This window comes from Saccostrea echinata, unplaced genomic scaffold (assembly GCF_033153115.1).
Source record: "Saccostrea echinata isolate AGI-Se365-2 ecotype Australia unplaced genomic scaffold, CSIRO_AGI_Sech_v1 ptg000054l, whole genome shotgun sequence".
NCBI classification, from domain to species: Eukaryota; Metazoa; Mollusca; class Bivalvia; order Ostreida; family Ostreidae; genus Saccostrea; species Saccostrea echinata.
In genome coordinates, this window is record NW_026889803.1 from 63,281,322 (window position 1) to 63,304,122 (window position 22,801).

A 22,801-nucleotide genomic window follows, 5' to 3' on the forward strand; every position below is an offset into this window, starting at 1 on the left:
TCCTGTTACGTGCTGCTGGGATCGGTTACTTGTCCGGTGCACTGCATGCTTTGGTATAAAAAGCAGGAACGAACCCAAGTGCACTAGAGTCAGTTATACAAAACTCTCGAGACATGAAGTATCATCCAGGCTTGTTTAGACAGAGCGGACACGGAAATTTCGCGTATCATAATGGCAAAGGACACGGAAACGACTTTTCATTTTTTCCCCTTATTCTTAAATTTCTCCTATTCCTATTGGAAATCTTATATTAGGCCTGTGGAAGAAAACAAGGCTGGTTAGTTTGTCAAGGGCATACCAAAGGGATTTGTAGCAACTTTTCGTAAGATTCGTCAAAGAGTCGCTAATCGCTCCGGATATGCGTATGATCAACGGAAAGAGGATTTTTCCATAGATTTACTCAAAAGGAGGCAAAGAAGTCTTGACAGCCTGTGACAAAACACAAATTGATTTGCTAAGAAAAAAAGTAAACCTTAAAAGAGTAACTATAGACCCACGGAAAGGAGGCGGTGAAAATTACAGGAATCAATGCTGTCAATAAAGTACGGCTTAAAAGAAGATGAAAATAAAAAAAGACTTTCCAGTTGGGTTGAGGAAGGGCTCCTCAAAAAAGCAGTAAAATATTTTCCCGAGATATGTAGAGTAGTAAAGAGAAGAAAAACTCCCCTGTTGGCCAGAGGGGTCTCCCAAATTAATAGGTCAAGAAAAGTCATTCTTTCAGTATCTTCCATTCACTTGTTATATGTCACTGTTAGAAGCCACTTCCCAAAGACCTGCTGTACGGAGATTCTTGTGAGTGTGGATGAACAAATAACAATTCTTCCAAGTCCTTCCGACTAATGTTGCCTTAGGAGACTCGGAATTGGAGGAATGTTATCCTATTTCCAGTACTTTTAACTCGGATATGTTTCCAATCGGATTAAAAATCAAAGGACAAGGAGACCAATATCCGGATTTTTCTCAAACGTATGTTCAAATTGTTTGTAAATTTACCAAAAAGATGGTACCAATCTCACTGCTTCTATTATCCGCCTTCTTCCCCTGAATAACATCTTATATTTGCTGTTCATCTTATATTCGTTGTTCACGGAAATTGATCTGTCTCATAGCAAAAATGGCGATTCCCGGAACTGATACGTCTCGCGGCTATGTTAAGGCTGTCCGTAGGTTTATATGCATTAGAAATACACTATTATATTTTGAGCTTGATTTTGATATCAATTTGTAATCTATGTATACATTTGCAGTAAATTTGTGGAGAGAGTTTAATAACGTTTTGAGAAAAAGCATATTTGTGATGTCACATGACTCTGTTGATCACGTGACGGACACTTTTAAATTTTCTTAATTATTGCACAAAAATCCCACTGGCACAAGTGAAAAACAATTTATTTCAAGCTCACTGGGATATATCGAGTCGACATATGAATGAAAGTAACTATTGTTAATTGGTAATAACTCGTCGATATATGGAAATGTCGAGTTGAAGGCCACAGCAAGTGTTTTCTTCTTTTCATGTAGAAGTTTTCGAATAAATTCTACTTCATATGAATACAAAAATAGGTCTGCTAATAATGGGGCACAATTGGTACCCATGGTAATTCCAACAGATTGTTGGAAGACCTGATCTCCAAAAACTACATAGATATTGTCAATCAGAAACTCAAGCATCTTTTCAATATCAACTTCAGAGTACTTGTGTGTACAATCAGAGTGCTTTTTAAGAAAATAATTTTGTAAATGACCAATGACAAGGTAAGTATATTTACGAGTTCCATTTTTATTGAAAAAGCAGCTGTCTATGATGTCAAAAATCCTGGATTTCAATTTATCCTGGGGAATGGTTGTATAAAGTATTGAAAAGTGTACGTTTCTCAAATTTTACAATATAATTTCTTTATTATTTTTGACTGTTGTTTTTCTCCCCAGTTACACCCGTTGCCTTATCTATTAACCTTCAAGCCATTACCGTGAACCTCGAGATCTATTACCTTGAGGCAGAATCATGATGTCTTTAGGTCATCAGCAACAACATACTCAAGTTTAAATACACTCTTATCTTAGGCTCGAACGCCATTCCCAATGACCTTAACTTTTGAAATATGACCTCTAGTCAAGATCCACAATATGATCAACATTAAGTCGTAAGCAACAATTCACTGAAGGTTTTACTTCCGCATATCAAGGGTTTGAGAATGTTTTGTCAAACAGACAACTTTACCAAAGCACTACATCAACAAAGTTTTAGCATATGTTAGTGATTTTTACATAGACCAGGGTGTTTGTGCAATATGAATATGACTTAAAGCAATGAAAAAGTGTTGATAAAGCAAATTATAAATGTTTTACCCATGCAGATAGGCTTAAAAAATACAATGTACCTGCTATTACAACAAATACCCTCCTCTAAACTCAGTTTTTGCAGTGCTTATCCTTGACCTAATTTCAAGATCAAACTCCTACACATATTAAAAATGAAAAGAAATAAATTTAGTTTCAATAATTTTCGTTTGTGTATGTATCGATGAAAAATTGCCCGTTTTGAGTTCATGATTTTACGGCCCGGTTCAAATAAAGGGGAAGGAGTCAATTCCATGATTTCGGTCTATATCTTAATAGGGATTAAATATATACAGTAAAACTTGTCTAATCCGGTGACCAGTGGTTCCAAAATTTTTCGCCGGATTAGACAACATCCGGATTGGAGAAAATTGAACCGTTATAGCAAATTAAAAATTACATAGATATAAACAAAGAGTGGTAAATAAATACTTTCTCAAATGTGTCATTTTTTAGGTTTCACTTGAAAAATCGTCTATTTTGTTTGTTTTGAACTTTGTTTGTTCTACAGAATTTTCATTTCTGTTTAAGTTTTATATCTCTTGGTCATTTATTAAATTTGAAAATCGTTCAATGTTTTGAACACGCTCCAAAACCTCGTCGTAGCTGTAAATATTATTTTGTTAGGGACAGATTCCTTATTAATTTCTTTCTTTTAAAATTGAATATTTAGACACGGTATTTGTTTATTCAAATGTTATAATGAATATTGGACCAAAATCTTCTGTCGTTATGGTCGTTGTAAACTAGCGACACAAAGGGAAGTAATTCGAATTGCACTTCGAGCACGCAAAACGAAAGTAGAAAGGAGGTAATGAATAAGTCTCCAAGTTTTTCTACAGACATGCTACACGCAACCATCACTATCACTCGTTCTTTTGCGAGTTTCCTCGCCGTACTTGAGCCATCGATATTTTTTTCTTAATCACGTTTGTTAAAATCTAAACTGTCGATACAGGATAGATCATTAACGGGACAATAATTACCCCACGCGAGACTTCTCTAATGACCAGCGGGCACAGGTAAAAATAAGTGGCCGGATTAGAGGAGATAATTTGTACTAATTATGAGCAGTTAGTTCTTAAAATAGCGGCCGGTTTACAGAATAGGCAAGATCCGGATTGAACAACATTTATTAAACATAAATTATAAAGAAAATTCAAGGGACTAAAATATTACGCCGGACTGAACAACATGCCGGAATGCACAACATCCGGATTCAACAAGTTTTACTGTACATGTATACTACACCGGATAGCTTTGAGAGTCTTGACATTCTCGGGCTTCAGTGATGAATTAATTTAACACTCTATTGGTTACCTGGATTCAATTAAGAGCAACAGAATTGCAGAATAAAAGCAATAAAGCTGTCGGAATTTGAAAAAAAGACACCAATTTGCAGCATCAGATGCTTAATTTCAATGGATTTTAAGAGAAATTCGGAAATTCCAGCAAACCAAATCCAGGAACTTATCACAGTACGTGAAAAATGAAAAATAATTAAACCAAGCATTTCCTCTACCCTTGTAATAGGCTCAGCTACTTACAGTAAGCTGACGGTGGTTTCGTATTTTAATGTTAATGGCTAATATTGATTTTAATTCCGTTAATTATTATTATAGGGATGTCACGGGACAATAACTGTAACAGTAACTATTGTGTATATCTAATAATCACTTACAGCAACAATCTAATTGTTGAAGTTATATCCATGTCTCTCGATAAAGCATGCTTTGGAGGCTAAAATTTTCCTTTGTAAATTTACAATTTAATTTTTGTTTATTGTACATTATACAGAACCTAACAATATCTATTCTTTGACTGTTCTACACGGTAAAAAATTTCAAAAAAGAAAAGTTTCATGGATTTAAAAGAAATTTTGTGGAATGACTCTTATCTTTTATTTATTTGGATGTTTGTAATTGTCCACCACACCGTAGGATTCAATAATACTGTTGAAAGAACGGAGCTGGAAAATGTGTTTAATTGTAAGTATCTCTTTTTAGATATCTTTTAAAACTGCTTAGATTACCGAGAACACTAGTAGAAAGTCAGTTCACCCCTGTTTTGATGGTTTATATATACACCTTTTTTACCGATGTTCTACGCTTGTCACCTCTGTACACTAGACAAAATTGCTAACGCACCACAAAAGAAAATGAATATTTTCTATTCAAAACTTGTTTATGATGTATTTGATAAATGGATATATTACCAAAGTAAAAAATGAAACATTTAAATGCCTTAACTGATAAATTACAATGTTAAATAAAGCGTAACCTTTCCATTGAAAACAATGAAAATCGTGCTCACACGATTTTTTTCCTTTGTTTTTGTGTTCTTAATCTTTGTACTAATTTAAAAAAAACTCAGAAAACATTTACACTGTATGTGGCGTTTGACCCTAGAGGAGCGTGCTGAGGCTGTCAGTATGGGGTCTGCAGAGCGTTCCTTTGGAGAAATTTGTAAGAAAAAAAATTACTAGTAAGACAATACAAAGATTATTTTTTCTTCTGGTGAAAAATTAGTGCAAATAGCATAACAAAGCTAAGAATGTTTTCTACAGAAAACCACAGCATTAAGTAGTCAACACAATACAATTTCATAATTGAGACAACCGATGTTAGATGGAGTATGGGTATGGAGACAAAGGCACTGATTGACTTTTAAGCGATATGATAATCAATCGTTATATATTATTTGTTTTTCACTGGGAACTACCTCTGCTGCAACCTCAATCACCAACTTCATATAATTAGCAAAAAACGGTGCTCAGTGCACGTGGGAGAATTGGTTCCGGGGAGGAGGTCATTTAAGAATCTTGTCATGACTCCAAGACATTTGTCAATCCAACTTTATTGAGAAAGACGACATATTAGATATACTAGTGTCGATTAGGTAAATATTCAATTAACAAACGAGAACAATAAGTGGTGTGTTAGCAATACTGTCCAGTGTGTGTATTACCACAACACTTTGATGAATGATTGTACCTCGATTTAATTATTCAGTAAACAGACTTTGATAAAATAGAAAAAATCTAGTAGGGTGTATTTCTTGTAATTTTTATTGAATGAAACTATTAGCAGTTAAATCATATGTAATATAGTTTTGTAATAATTACTGAATTTATTCAACCTTATTGTAAAGAAGTTTTGTTAAAGGTAAAATCCTACCTTCATCATATGAATACAGATGTACTTACACATGTATGAAAAAAGGTGAAGATAACGAATAGTTTAAAATATATTTATTCATTACAAATGAAATGGATTGAACAGCAGGCATAATGCCTATAATCGTTCTCTCCATAGGTCAAGGTACATATAACAATTATTGGTACATTTAATATTGAAAACAGTATGTAAAATAGATAACGAATAGTGATCGACGTCAAAAAATCTATAAACAATATAATTCAGTGCAGAGAGCATGGAACACGGATCCTTGGATATTCCAGAGGTGGGATCAGGTGCCTAGAAGAAGTAAGTCCCCTGTTGACCGGTCAAACCCACCATAAGCCATATGTATTGATCAGGTAGATCAGCAGTTACATAATACTTTAAAATTACCCGTTATTGTCGATTTACGCATTTATAAAATGCAACAGTCTGGGGCAAAATTTGAATGTAATGTGTTAAGATAATTTTCCTGGGTGCTTCGCTGGGCGAATATATGCTGGAATAGGCCGGAATTTCGTATTTAATCTAGAACTCAAATTTCAATTTGAATTTGGTCACTAACCTTCATGGCTATATTCTCTTAAGGTGCTATCTCCATTATTTACCATTATTAACATACAAAAATCTACTTTAACAACAGATACTACCACACCTATGTCAAAGAGGATGGAAACGGAAACAACATTACTAACAACTGAATCAGTTGCTACAAAAATGCCAATTAAAGAAACAAAGACAGAAACCAGCTTACAGACAACAGAATCAGTTACAATACAATCTTCAACAGAAACAAAGGCAGAAATAACTTTACTGACAACAGAATCAGATACAAGAATACCAATAAAAGAAACAAAGACGGAAACCACATTACTGACAACAGAATCAGATACAAATCCACCAACAAAAGAAACAAAGACAGAAACAACATCACTGACAACAGAAGCAGATACAAAACCAATAACGAAAGGAATAAAAACAGAAACAACATCATTGACAACAGAAAAAGATACAAAAATACCAATAAAAGAAATAGAAACGGAAACATCATTATTGACAACAGAATCAAATACAAAAATACAAACAACAGAATCAAAGACAGAAACATCATTATTGACAACAGAATCAGATACAAAAATACCAACAAAAGAAACGAAGAGGGAAACGACATTACTGACAACAGAATCAGATATAAAACCATCAACAAAAGAAACGAAGAGGGAAACGACATTACTGACAACAGAATCAGATATAAAAATACCAATAAAAGAAATAGAGACAAAAACAACGTTACTAACAACAGAATCAAATACAAAACCACCAACAACAGAATCAAGGACAAAAGCAACATTACTGACAACAGAATCAGATACAAATCCACCAACAAAAGAAACAAAAACAGAAACAACATTACTGACAACAGAATCGGAAACAATACAAACCACAAAAGAATCAAAGACAGAAACATCATTACATACAAAAGAATCAGGTACAAATGCACGAATAAAAGAAACAAAAACGGAAACAACATTACAAAGAGCAGAATCGGAAACAATACAACCTTCAAAAGAAATAAAGACAGAAACAACGTTTCTGACAACAGAATCAGATGCAAAAATGCCAATAAAAGAAACAAAGACGGAAACCACATTACTGACAACAGAATCGGAAACAATACATCCTTCAGAAGAAACAAAGACAGAAACAACATTAATATCAACAGAAACAGATTTAAATAAACCAACAAAAGGAATGACAGCAAAAGCATTGCTTACAATAAAATCAAAAACAGAGTTAACCACAATCATCGACAAAACAAAACTAGTATTACAACCAACCGACACTACAGAACAACAATCAAAAACAATGGGAATACAAAAAAAAGGCACAACCATAACGCAATCAGGAACAACTGAAGAAGCGGAAACAAACACAAGTACTAAGACATGGGTTGAAGTAACAACAATGGAGCAAAAACTGTCAGGATCAACTGATCTAGAAAAAACAACAATACCAGTATTGGAGGACACAACATCAAACACATTGTTATTAACACAGGATTCATGGTCACCGATCAAAACAGAATCAGTAGAAGACGTAGACATAAATTCATCAATGAAAGAATCAGAAATGACACTGTCGTCATTTGAAAGAGTGTCATCAGCAAAACCAGCATTGTTTCTAGAGACAACATCAACATCGATTACAAAATCTTCAACATTGTCACAATCATCATTGATGACCGACAATAAATTAACACAAATGCCAACAGAGTCAGAAACAACAACAGAAATAAAATTTTCACCAATAACCCAAACAACGATAGAGGCAATAGTATTAGAAAAAGAAACAACACCAATGCTAACAGAGACATCATCATCAGAGACAGAACCAATTAAAGAGATCCCATCCTCACCAACAAAAGAATCATCAATAGAGACAGCCTCATCATTAATGACAGAGTCAACAAAAGTGAAAGTGTCATCTCCTATGACTGGATCAACAATAGAGTCAACAACAATTTTAGAAAAAGAAGCAACACCTTTGCTAACAGAGGCAGCATCGTCATTAATGACAGAGTCAACAACAGAGACAGCAACATCATCATCAAGGACAGAATCAGCAATAGAAACAGCATTTTCAAAGACAGAAACATCATTAATATCAAAATCAACAATACAAGATGTATCAACAACAAAGACAGACTCGACAGAAAGGCAAAAATCATCATCAATGAGAGAATCTACAACAGAAACAATAATCTCACGAGTCACAGAATCCACAACAGGCACAGTATCATCACCAGTGACAGAATATAAACCAGACACAGTAACATCGCCGATAAAAGAATCCACAAGAGATACAATAACCTCATCAGTGATAGAATCGACAACAGATAAAATATCATTACCAATGACAGAATCTACAAAAGAAACAGTATCATTACCAGTGACAGAATATAAACCAGACACAGTATCATCGCCGATAAAAGAATCCACAAGAGATACAATAACCTCATCAGGGATAGAATCCACAACAGATACAATATCATTACCAATGACAGAATCTACAAATACAATATCATTACCAATGACAGAATCTACAAAAGAGACAGTATCATTACCAGTGACGGAATCCACACCAGACACAGCATCGTCATCAATGAAAGAATCCACACGAGATAAAATAACCTCTGTACTGAGAGAATCCACAACAGATACATTACCATTATCAATGACAGAATCTACAAAAGAGACAGTATCATTACCAACGAAAAAATCCACACCAGACACAGCATCGTCATCAAAGAAAGAATCCACAAGAGATACAATAACTTCACCAGTAAGAGAATCAACAACAGACACAGTAACCTTACCATTGACAGAATCCACAGAAGATGCAGTATCCATGAAAAGATCCACGGCAGAAACATTAACCCCACCAGTGACAGAATTCACAAAAGAGCTCGTCTCATCATCAATAAGAGGCTCAACAAAAAAGACATCAATGCCGGCATCAACAACAAGGACACCGACAATATCAGAAAATGAAACAACACCAATGCTAAAACACACAACATCACTGTCAAAGACAGAGACAAAAGAAACTGCATCGTCACCATTGACAGAAGAATCCATAGAAACAGCTTCATTATTAATGAAAAAATCAACAACAGAAACAGCATCATCATCACCAACGAAAAATTCAACAAATGGGACAGAATCATCATCAAAGTCACAATTCATAACAGAAACAGACATCTTACCAGTAAAAGAAAAACAAGAAACATCATCATTGACAGAATCAACATCATTAGTGCCAAACACAGACTTGCCAATTGAGAAATTGTCCTCATCAGTGACAGAAAAAATAGAAGAAAGAGCATCACAATTAATGACACATTCAACAAATGAGACAGAATTTTTATCAGTGAGAATATCAACAATTTTAGCTTTATCATCAACTACAAAAATAGGGTCATCACCATTGATAGTATCAACAGCCGTAGCATCATCATCAATGACAGAATCCACAAAAGATACAGAATTGTCATCAATGACAGAATCAACAACAGTTTTAGAATCATCTTTGGCTACAAAAAGTGGATCAACACAGCTAAAAGAATCAAAGACAGATACGCCATTTTCACCAAACACAGAATCAAGAATTGAGAAAGCGTCAGTATCGTCATTAATAGTAGACCCAACTACAAAAAGAGTATCATCACCAATGACAGAAACAAAATCGGAGACAATATCATCAACAACAGACCCAACTTCATTAAGAACAGAAGCAAATACTGCATCATCATCGTCAACATTACTTTCAAGAGAAGAATATACAACGGGCAGTGACACAGCCCCAACAACGATGACGTCACAAGACAAACCAACGAAACATACAACAAAATCAGGAGCAATAACGTTATTGACAGAAGATGCGACAATATCAGCAACAATTGAAGCAGAAATAACAACAACAATAAGAGTAATTACCACAGATATAGAAGATAATTCCATCTCTTCCTGGCCACCATCGAAAACAACAGAAACATCATTAAAAGGAGAGCCAACAAAAATATCATCAAAAGGAAAGTCCTCAAAAGTAACTGCAACAGAAACACCGTCAATAGCGGTGTCAACAGAAACATCATCAAAAGAAGTGTCAAATGACACATCATCAAAAGAAGTACTCACAAAGAATTTTGTATCGACAGAGACTTCATCAATAGGGATGTCGACTGATGCATTATCAATAGGAATGTCCAAAGAGATGTCATCCAAAGGTATGTTAACAGAGACATCATCAAAAGAAGTATTAACAGAGAAATCTATGACAGAAGTGTCAACAGAGCCATCATCAAATGGGTTATCAAAAGGGTCATTATCAACAGGGATGTTAATAGAGACATCATATAAAGGGTTTTCAACAGAGACTTCATCAAGAGAAGTGTCGAAAGAACCATCATCAAGACAAGTGAAAGAGACACAATCAATAGGGCAGGCAACAAAGACATCATCCACAGGAGTGTTTACAGAATCATCATCAATAGAGCTGTCAAAAGAGACATCATCAATAGAATTGCAAACAGAGACATCACCAGTAGGATTGTCAATAGAGAAATCATCAATGGGAGTGTCTCATGAAACTTCATCAATAGGCTGGGCGGCAGTGTCATCATCAATAGGGGTGTCAACAGAGACGTCAGTCAGAGTATCATCGGACAAAACAATGTCCAAGATATCACCAACAGAGGTGTCAACAGAGACATCATCAATAGGCGAATCAATAGAGGCATCAATAAAACTGTCAACAGAAACACCATCAATAGAACTGTCAACAGACGCATCATCAATAGAGCTTACAAAGAAGACATCAACAATAGGTGTGCCAACAGGGACATCATCAAAAGGAGTGTCAGTGGACACATCATCAAAAGGAGTTTCACCAGAACCATCATCAACAGGAATTTCAACAGGGACATCATCAAAAGGAATGCTGACAGAGACACTATCAATAGGGAACGCAATAGAGACATCATCAATAGGAGTTTCAGCACAAACATCACCAGAAGACGTGTTTACAGAGAAATTATTAATAGAGTTGTCACCAGAGACATCCTCTATGGGGCTATCAATTGAGACTTCATCAATAGACGTGTCGACAGAGACATCTTTACAAGGAGTGTCAACAAAAACTTCATCAAAAGGAGTGTCAACAGAAACTTTATCAAAAGAAATGTCAACAGAGACATTATCAAAGGGGGTGTCAACAGAGACTTCATCAAATGGAATATCATCAGACATATCACAAAATGGGGTGTTAATAGACATTTCATTAACAGGAATATCATTAGAGACATCATCAATAGGGCTGTCAACAGATACATCAATGCGGCAATCAAAAGATCCAGTATCAGTAGGGGTTTCAACACAAACATTAACAAAAGAACTGTTAACAGAGACATCATCAAAGGGGTTATCACCAGAGACATCCTCAATACGAGTGTCATCAGAGACATCATCAAAAGGAGTGTCAACAGAGACATCATCAAAAGGAATATCGACAGAAACATCAACAAAAGAAGTGACCCAATGGACATCAGCAATAGGGCTGTCAACAGAGACATCATCAGTAGAAGTTTCATTAGAAACATCATCAAAAGAAATTTCGACAGAGATTTCATCAAAAGGGCTGTCAGCAGAGATATTTCCAATAAAGCTAACAACAAATACATCTACAAAAGGAGCATCAATGGAGACATTATCAACAGAAGTTTCACCAGAGCCATCATCAACAGGATTTTCAGGAACGTCATCAAAAGGAATGGTGACACAGACATCAAAAATAGGGAAGGCAACAGTGACATCATCAATGGGGGTTTCAACACAAACATCATCAAAAGAAGTAACAGAGTCATTATCAATGGGGTTGTCACCAGGGCCGTCAACAGAAAGATCATCAATAGACGTGTCCACAGAGACGCTATCAAAAGTAGTGTCAACAGAGACTTCGTCAAATGGAATGTCAAAAAAGACGTCATCAAGTGGAGTGTCAACAAAGACATCCTTAAAAGGCATGTCTTCAGAGATATCATTAAAAGGGTTGTTAACAGAGACATCATCAACAGGAATGTCAACAGAAACATCATCAATTGCGCTGTCAAAAGATACATCAATCGGGCCGTCTAAAGAGGCTTCATCAATAAGGGTTTCAACACAAACATTATCAAAAACACTGTTTACAGAGACATCATCAAAAGGGTTGTCACTAGAGACATCATCAGTAGGAGTGTTTAAAGAGACATCATCGACAGGATTATCAACAGAGACATCATCAAATAGAATTCCCACAGAAACATCAACAAAAGAAGTGTCCCAAGGAACGACATCATTAAGGTTGTCAACAGAGACATCATCATTAAGAGTTTCGTTAGAAAAATCATCAAAGAAAATGTGGACAGAGACATCATCAATGGGGATAACAATGAATGCATTAACAATAGGATTGTCAACAGGAACGTCGTCAAAAGGACTGTCAAGGGAGACTTCATTAAAATCAGTTTCATCAGAGACATCTTCAACAGGTATGTCACCTATAGGGCTGTCAACAGAAACATCTTCAAAAGAAGTGTATACAGGGACATCATCAAAAAGAGTGTCAACAGAGAATTCGTTAAAGGGAATGTCATCAGGGATATCATCAATGGTGCTCTTAACAGACACATCATCAACAGGGATGTCAACAGTAACGTCATCAATACCACTGAGAACAGAAACATCAATTGGGTCGTCTAAAGAAGCATCATCAGAAGAGATTTCAACACAAACATTATCAAACATACCATCAATAGATACATCATCGATAGATGTGTCATCAGAGACATCATCGATAGGAGTGCCATCAGAGATATCATCAAAAGAAGTGTCATCAGAGACATCATCAATAGCGCTGACAACGAAGACATCAACAATAGGATTGTCTATAGGGACATCATCAAAAGGAGTGTCAACAGGGATGTCAACTGTAACGTCATTAGTATCGCTGTCAATAGGTCCGTCAAAAGAGGCACCATCAAAAAAGGTTTCAACACAAACATTATCAAACGTACCATCAACAGAGACATCATCGAGGGGAGTGTCATCAGAGACACCATCGATAGGTGTGTCATCAGAGACATTATCTATAGGAGTGTGGTCAGAGACATCGTCTATAGGAGTGTCATCAGAGACATCATCTATACGAGTGTCATCAGAGACATCGTCTAAAGCAGTGCCATCAGAGACATCATCGATAGGTTTTTCACCAGAGACATCGTCTATAGGAGTGTCATCAGAGGCATCTTCCATAGGAGTGTCATCAGAGACATCATCGATAGGATTGTCATCAGAGACATCATCGATAACAGTGTCACCAGAGAAATCATCTATAGGAGGTTCATCAGAGACATCATCGATAGCAGTGTCATCAGAGACATCATCATTTGGAGAATCAACAGAGACTTCAAGAAAAGAAGTTTCCCAACAGACATCATCAACAGGGATCTCAACGGAGATATCACCAATGGGAGTGTCAACAGAGATATCATCATTAGGGCTGTCAAGGGAGACATCATCAATAGGGCTGACAACAAAGACATCAACAATAGGATTATCTATAGGGACACCACCAAAAGGAGTGTCAATGGGCACATCATCAGAAACAGCTTCACCAGAGCCATCATCAACAGGAATGTCAAAAGGAATATTATCAAAAGGAATGGTGACAGATACACAATTAATAGGGAGCGCAACAAAAACATCGTCCATAGGGTTATCAATAGAGAGATCATCAATAGACGTGTCGTCAGAAAAATCAACAAAGGGATTGTCAACAGAGACCTCATCAAATGCAGTGTCAACAGAGACATCAAAAGGAATGTCAACACCAACAGGACTGTTAACAGACACATCATCAACAGAGATGTTAAGAGAGACATCATCCATAGGGCCGTCAACAGATACATCAATCGGGCCGTCAAAAGACTCATCATCCATAGGATTTTCAAAACAAACATTATCAAAAGTATTATTAACAGAGACATCATCAATAGGGCTGTCACTAGAGACGTCATCAGTAGGAGTGTCAAAAGAATCATCATTGACAGGAGTGTCAACAGAGACATCATCAAAAAGAATCTCGACAGAAACACCACAAACAGAGGTTTCCCAAGAGATATCAAAAGAGCTGTCAGCAGAGACAACATCAATAGGGATGGCAACAGAGACGCCATCAATGGAAGTGTCGACAGAGACATCATCAACATGGGTGTTGACAGAGACATCTTCAAGAGGACTATCACCAGAGACGTCATCCGATGAGAGATCTTCAATACTGTCACTAGAGATGCCATTGATAAAGCCGTCAACAGAAACATCATCAATAGAGCTGTCTACAAATACGTCATCAATAAGGATGTCAACAAAGGCATCATCAATACGGCTGTCAACAGTGACCCCATCAACAGAACTGTCAAAAGAAGTATCATCAGAAGGAGTTTCAACACAAAATTCATTAAAAGAAGTGGTAACAAAAACATCATCAATAGGAATATCGACAGAGATATCATCGATAGGAGTGTCAATAGACACATCATCAGAAGGAATGTCAGAGACATCATCAATAGGGTCGTTAACAGATACAGTATCAATAGGGTTGTCAACAGAGGCGTCATCAACAGGGATGTCAACAGTTAGATCATCAAAAGAGCTGTTAACAGAGACATCATTGTCAAACCAGGTGTCATCAATAGAGGTTTCAGCACAACCATTATCTAAAGAAGTGGTAAAAGAGATATCTACTTTAGGGTTGTCACTTAAAACATCATTAACACAAGTTTCAACAGAGACATCATCAATAGACGTGTCGACAGAGACTTCATCAAATGAAGTGCTAACAGTGACATCATTAAAAGGAGTATCAACAGAGACATCATCAAGAAGAGAGCCGACAGAGCCATCATCAAAAGAAGTGTCGCCAGAGACATACCGAACAGGGCTATCACCAGAGACATCAACAATAGGGCTTTCAACAATAACATCATCAATAGAACTATCAACATTATCAGAACAATATAGAACATTATCAAAAGGAGTTTCGAAAGATACATTATCAATAGGGCTGTCAAAAGAGACATCATCAATAGGGCTGTCAACAGAGGCATCATCAACAGGTCTGTCAATAGACACATTATCAAAAGGGTTGTCAACAGAGACATCATCAATAGGGATGGCAATAGAGACATCGTCAACGGGTCTGTCAGCAGACTCATTATCAACAGGGCTGTCAACAGATACACCATCAAAAAGATTTCTAACAGAGACATCAACAGTAGGAGTGGCAACAGAGACATCATTATTAGGACTGGCAACAGAACAAGGATCATCGTTGTCAACATCATTATCAACAAAAGAATCAGAAACCTCGTCATCCTTATCATTGTCTTCAACATTATTAACAGAATCAGCAACAAATATAATTGTATCAACCGAATCTATATCAATGACAACAAATTCAAAAACTTCTTCAGGAGGTACAACATCAGAAGTATCTACCAATACAATGGAGACAATCTCCACAGAAACTCTTACAACAGAACAAGGATCGCCATTTATAATAACAGATGGAATAACGACTAATGCAATAACTACTACAAAAGAAACAGGAGTAGAATCAACAACAATGACGTCAACTGAACTAAGTAGTGGTTTATCGACTACAGGGCACTCGACAACACCAACATCAAATAAACCTTTCATCAAACTTGAGCCCATCCGAATATCAGTAAAGAACGACATGGTGGAAGTGTATGACGGTGTTGTTTTATCAGGTCATGTTATAATGGAGCAGTACAGTTCAGGTCTCCAGTTGTGTGCTATGGAATGTTTAAAAACAGTGGACTGCCATTCTATCAATTTTATAAGAGAAAAAAGAGTATGTCAATTAAATTCAGCCTCATCAACTGATTCGATGAGTTTACATGAAATGAAAGGGTATTTCTTCACTCGCAAGGATCAGTGGCCAAAGGTATGTACCCATTTTTTATCATGATATATATATATACTCTCCTTATTAGTTGATGATGTTATAATGTATTTTTCTCAAATGTACTGTCTAAATTAAAAATATGTATTTTAATATGATTCTCAGAGAAAATTCAGGTACTAGTAATTCTTCCATGGAAGGTGTTACTCATTTTGTACAGGTAGATAGAAGTAAACATAAAGAACATGTGGATAGTCTGTAATTAAAAATCACTCTAGGTCGTAATTGATAACATATACTTACATAGTATTGCTAACTCAGACACTTCATATTTGAAATTTATCAGACGATGTTAGGTTACTGTCGGAACAAAACATGTGGACCACAGGAGAGGTGTGTAGAGTTGCGCAGTAGAGCAGCATGTATCATTGTTAGTAAGTATTCACTCAATCATCAATGTTTTGTAGTAATGAACGGCATAATTATAAATTATTCTGTAAAAATGATTTAATTTCCAGAGCTCGTACTGTAAATTTACAATTTTGAAAATTGTCAATGATATAAATACTTATCAATTTATAGCTGAGTTATTATGAAAGCATTTTCCATAGGTGTTTCATTTCTTATCGACAGACTGCACAAAGCCTCCAACACTTGCAAATGCTTATACGTCTGACTATTTGATACATGTTGGTTCAAAAATTAAATATAAATGTGTCCAAGGAAAAAGTTCAAATGCTCCAGAGGTGGACATGACGGTCATATGTCGAGGAAACGGTCAGTGGACAGTTGTGCAATTTCAATGTATCTGATATAAAACTTTTTAAAGTATTGCCAATGTGTTATTGTTATCTGTCTTTTTAATTTTATAATCATTTGGTAAAACTTGTTAAAAGGATGATTAATTTTACAGAAATAAGGAATTAAATTGATCCTGATAATCTAAATCTTGTCTTAAGATGAATTTTGCTATAATGAAGTTTATTAAAAACATGGTTTTACTGTTTATATTAATTTTGTACTGTTTTTATGTAACTTAAAACGTCTTCGCAACATCAGATTCTGTTTAAATTTATGATATTGTCCATAACTCAGTAAAATGATAAAGTTGCCCTTTGTTAAATTACTGATAATTAAGAGAACATATAAATCATGCATATATACTTTAAACTATATGAAGTGTGTTTTATGTCAAGTAAATATGCCATTTAATTAATACAGTGATATAAAGTAAACCATTTTAATTAGAATAATCCATAAATAATTATTTCCTAATTTGTCAAACTCATCTGCAAGATTTTGTTTTTATCAGGAAAAAGCCACATGCAGTACACCTATAGCAGCATCAGTGAAGGCATCTTTCCTACAGTATTGATTATTAATATCACTGTATCTAATGAAAAATTATTTCACCGTTAATAATTGCAAACACTGACACTGATAATCTAGTATTTATTATTCATGACTAGTTTCTAGGATAACACAATGGTTCATTCTGAAATTGTTGAGTAATCTATCATTGTCTTATAATCTGTTGTTAAAGGTGAATTCCAGTGCTTATACATGTATAAATTATTCTCTCTCTATAAATTCAATAGTCACTGGCTACAAAAATCTACAGGGGAATTTCCTTCTCTTATTGTACTCAGTAACAATGTCGTGTACCACTATATGAGTACTCAGGGAAATAAATTTCCGGTCGAATGAAACAATATCTTAGTGTATAGTCTATTACATGTATTCCTGTACAAAGCAATTAAGTTCCTGTTTAATTCAACATACAGGTATTCTTGTTAAATAAGGGGAAAAAATTGACTGAACTTGACATGTTTTAATCAAATATATCTATTTCTAGACAACTGATGTTATTTTTCTGGATAGTGTGACTAAAACTTAGGCACTTAACAAAAACAAAACATTCAAACAGCACCAGATATTTCATAAGTGCAAGATTTGGGCAATGTAAAAGCAAAAACTTGAAATTAAATAGCGAATTAGCTAGAGTGAAAATGTCAATTTTTTAGCATCATTAGTTTTTATGTCTTCTTAATATTTTTGACATCCAGACTGATACATCTTTATAAAAAATACTTGAATATTTCAAAGACATTGCTCCCATAGGGACTTGAGAAAATCTTAGCAAAATCGGGTATATAGTATATTATTCTATATACTCGATTTTTCTAAGATTGTCTCAAGTCCCTGTGATTGCTCCCTTAAACAAGCAGCAAAAATACTATTTTCTGAAATATTTTTCAAAGAAAATTGTAAAACAATAGCACAATAAATACTGTGTACATAATTTTTTTAGACTATCTTAAATTCTTATAAACAATAAGACAAATATGAAGGATGTTTTCTTGAGAGATTTTTTTTTTATTGTAAACCTTGAGCTATATTAAATTCAAAATTTGAAATAAGCCTTGAAGACCTATTTTACTTTTTAGAACCAAGTGACTACAAAATCTCTGACCAGCAGAGAAAGAGTGAACACTTAAAAAATGATTACCTTATGTAAAATAAATTATTCGCATGTAAGTTAATTGTAAGTGGGCTAAATTCTTAAAAATGTTTCTGTCCTTAGCATGTGTTTACAAAGTCCCCTGACTCTGGACATGATTTAGAATGCATCTTTATCCTGGGCTAGTTCCCTCTCCCGCCTTTCCTCTCGCCAGGTTTGCATCAGTTTAATCATGGCTTCACTCTTCTCCTGTTGTTCTTTGGGAGATAGCTTCTCAAACTCTCCTGGCTTAAGGTGTTGACCAAACAATTGTTTCTATAAAGCAGAATTAAAATTTCTCAGATAAAATTATGCAAAAAACCATGGAAAAACAAACACTTTGGGTAAGAACTGAATTGCTAGAAGTGACACAGGGGCTAGTATTCAACTTTGAATTAAGTCTGGAAGTTTTAAAATGCTTTTTAGACAGACAAATGGACACCTCACCATTGAACCAGGTCCTCTGGTCTTTGACATTTAGAGCTTTAAAGGTTGGGTTTCATTTCAAAAGAAATCACTATCTTTCAAAGAGGCAAGAAATATTATACATGTAGCTTATAGTATTTACCTGCTAATTTCAAAGCTCATGAAGAATAAATTGCCTTGATCAACCATTGTATGTATTAACATGTTTTCTGCAATACTCTTGATAGATTTCTCGCTTATATAGAATGTAAGCTTGATTTGAATTATTCTGAACATATCAATCCACCTTCTTCATGTGGTATAACTGTACAAAAAGGTGTTTCCTTGTTATCTCATTCACAACACAGAGTCTTACTTGAGCTCGTTTAATGTCTTTGACATTTTGCATGAGGTAGCCCTGTGTGGCCATGTCTAGTCAAGCCTTACCTGAGCTCATTTGATGTCCTTGACATTTTGTATGAGATAGCCCTGTGTGGCCATGTCTAGTCAAGCCTTACCTGAGCTCGTTTGATGTCCTTGACATTTTGTATGAGGTAGCCCTGTGTGGCCCTGTCTAGTTCCTCTTTCTCTACATACTGATCTTCTGCATGGGCAACTAAATCAAAAAACCTTTCCAATTTTATATCTAAGTAATATGGTGCACAACAAAGCCTGGGTTCAGTATAAGTTGATTATAAGACTTTCAACAAATATTTTTAAAAATTTGCATTTTTTTTTCTAATTTTAGAATTTCATGCGCAAAATGGTTTTAAAATATCTAGCCCTAAACAAACCTTTATTCAAGCCTAATAGGACCCGAGTAAGAAAGTCTGCCACAATTTTGTTTTTCTGTTCGACTGGAGTCTGTACAGGGGTCGGGGTCCGAACCTCCTTTACCACCATAACCGGGGGCGGAGCTTGAGTGGAGACTCGAGAAGGTGGAGGAGCAAGAAGTTGACGGCTGAAAACAATTCATTTTCAAAAAACTTTCTTAAGTAAAGAAAACCCATCTTACGAATTACACAAAAATGTCAGTATTTTTATGAACAGAGTTGAGTATTTATTAAAAGAAATATTAGAAATTAAGAGAAGTATATTTAAGTGTATTTAACTAAATTAATTGACATTCTCCAACACACTATACCTAACATATGAAGACACACTTGGGGTAGGACTGTATGCAGGTGTTGGCTGTATAAAAAAGACCAACAAATCAAATTACAAGGGTATCCTTCATATCAGATTTATCTGTTGTCAGATTCTTTAAAACATTTTCAACAATAACTTGAATCAATATGTAAACATTTTGATGTTCATTAGAGCTTACAGGTTTCTGGTTCTTTAAAGCAGCAATCTCAAGTCGTAAATTTTCTATTTCCTGTGCTGCTCGTCTCTCAGCCTCCACTCTCCGTCTTCTCTCCTTTATAGATCAGTATAGGATTAGCATATATTCATTCATATTATGTCATCTATTTTTCTTTATTTGATAAGTCGTTCACATATCGAGCTGGCTAAATACAGGTTTATATATTTTTTTTTTGGGGGGGGGGGGGGGTATGAATACTCAAGGCATGTATCTAACAATTTTCTTTGCATTAAAGCATTATATCTTTTTGAATTTCATGTTATCCAAAAACAAATTTACTGTGTACAGTTAAAGTAAAACTTCTGCAGCCTCTGTCAGATTAACATTGATCTACTGACCTCCTGTATCTGTCAGATTAACATTGATCTACTGACCTCCTGTATCTGTCAGATTAACATTGATCTACTGACCTCCTGTATCTGTCAGATTAACATTGATCTACTGACCTCCTGTATCTGTCAGATTAACATTGATCTACTGACCTCCTGTATCTGTCAGATTAACATTGATCTACTGACCTCCTGTATCTGTCAGATTAACACTGATCTACTGACCTCCTGTATCTGTCAGATTAACACTGATCTACTGACCTCCTGTATCTGTCAGATTAACATTGATCTACTGACCTCCTGTATCTGTCAGATTAACACTGATCTACTGACCTCCTGTATCTGTCAGATTAACACTGATCTACTGACCTCCTGTATCTGTCAGATTAACATTGATCTACTGACCTCCTGTATCTGTCAGATTAACACTGATCTACTGACCTCCTGTATCTGTCAGATTAACATTGATCTACTGACCTCCTGTATCTGTCAGATTAACATTGATCTACTGACCTCCTGTATCTGTCAGATTAACATTGATCTACTGACCTCCTGTATCTGTCAGATTAACATTGATCTACTGACCTCCTGTATCTGTCAGATTAACATTGATCTACTGACCTCCTGTATCTGTCAGATTAACATTGATCTACTGACCTCCTGTATCTGTCAGATTAACATTGATCTACTGACCTCCTGTATCTGTCAGATTAACATTGATCTACTGACCTCCTGTATCTGTCAGATTAACATTGATCTACTGACCTCCTGTATCTGTCAGATTAACACTGATCTACTGACCTCCTGTATCTGTCAGATTAACACTGATCTACTGACCTCCTGTATCTGTCAGATTAACACTGATCTACTGACCTCCTGTATCTGTCAGATTAACATTGATCTACTGACCTCCTGTATCTGTCAGATTAACATTGATCTACTGACCTCCTGTATCTGTCAGATTAACATTGATCTACTGACCTCCTGTATCTGTTCCTCTAGTTTTATCCGCTCCTGCTCTACTCTCTGTCTGTCAAGGGCAGACAACTTCAAGTATTCCTCCTCTTCCTCCCTGACAATGAAATACCATGACATGTTTGTATGGAGTTATGAACAACAAGCTAACTTGTAAATACTTCAGAATCTGGTAATCATGAACAAAAACTAGCTTTGTCAATCTCATTAGAATTATGTTTATCAAATGACTTTAGTAAAATGAAACCACTAACAATGCTCTACATTTTCTAGATACATATCGGCTTGGCCAAGATCAGGTGCCCATTTCCAACTAAATGATGTTATATAGATGTAACTCTTTATAGTTACATATAATATAAATGTCTTTTGTTGCATTGCAAAGATCAGAATGAGAGCTTTCCATTGGTATATAATATCATATATATATATATGCTGTTGCACTTGATTTCTTACATTTTAAATAATGGTTAATATAAATTATTTTGAATGAAGCATCCCAAAATAAATGTACTTTATTATAGAGAAATCATTCTGGTTAAGTTTATTTTTTACAGAAAAGAAAAAGGATAAAAATTGTGGAAATTATGAATAAAAGTGTGCAGGTACGCCTTTGTTATATAATTTAAGATTTATCAGTGTTTGAATAGATGTATAATTTCTATCAAAAAAGAGCAAATATAATTTGTTTAAAAAGTTTTATTTAACTTAAGAATAAAAAGTAGTATAAGAAAAATATAGTGGTTATATTGTAAAATGTGTGCGCATTTTGTATTTTATTTTCCATACTGGTCTAATATTTTGTATAGTCCGTAGCCCCATATTTCATTGTAGTTTGTTTTCAACAAAAGAATGTAGAATTAATCATGCTCTTGTTTAATATTTTCGCAGTTTCCAATAAAGTAAAAAACAGTAATGAATAGCTTTTGTGCTAACACCGAAAGAAGTTATAGAAGAATGATTGGTTTCCGTAGCCCTGTATAGTCCGTAGTCCCAATATAATAACTTCCAGAAAAAGTCATATACATTATTGATACAATAACTACAATACAAAAATATGTTTATTCGAACAAATGCTATGTTTTTAAATACAAATACCACTGTAATTAAAAATAAAATATCTGAAAATTAACATTTTTCAACTAAAGGCTTGCTTCTGTAGTCTGTCCTGTTATGTTTGTGG

The 22,801-nt window shown here is 35.1% G+C and overlaps 2 protein-coding genes across 2 annotated transcripts in view; one reads left to right on the forward strand and one right to left on the reverse strand.

Annotated features, from left to right (window-relative positions):
- The first annotated feature begins 1,804 nt into the window (after positions 1-1,804).
- On the forward strand, positions 1,805-16,876 carry LOC133205084 (serine-rich adhesin for platelets-like). The gene is given in 4 exon segments (XM_061340825.1): positions 1,805-1,865; positions 6,163-16,085; positions 16,390-16,477; positions 16,677-16,876. Coding segments are annotated over 4 exon segments (10,251 nt in total). The 3' UTR covers positions 16,856-16,876.
- Positions 16,877-18,329: 1,453 nt separating this feature from the next.
- The window catches only part of LOC133204520 (uncharacterized), a 29,013-nt gene continuing 24,541 nt past the window's right edge, over positions 18,330-22,801 (reverse strand). Inside the window, exons 14-19 of the mRNA XM_061340268.1 lie at positions 21,625-21,715; positions 20,276-20,368; positions 20,093-20,139; positions 19,743-19,909; positions 19,467-19,564; positions 18,330-18,819 (exon numbers count right to left, since the gene is read on the reverse strand). Coding sequence (XP_061196252.1) covers positions 18,664-18,819; positions 19,467-19,564; positions 19,743-19,909; positions 20,093-20,139; positions 20,276-20,368; positions 21,625-21,715 — 652 coding nt within the window. The 3' untranslated portion in view covers positions 18,330-18,663. The remainder of the gene's footprint in view (positions 18,820-19,466; positions 19,565-19,742; positions 19,910-20,092; positions 20,140-20,275; positions 20,369-21,624; positions 21,716-22,801) is intronic.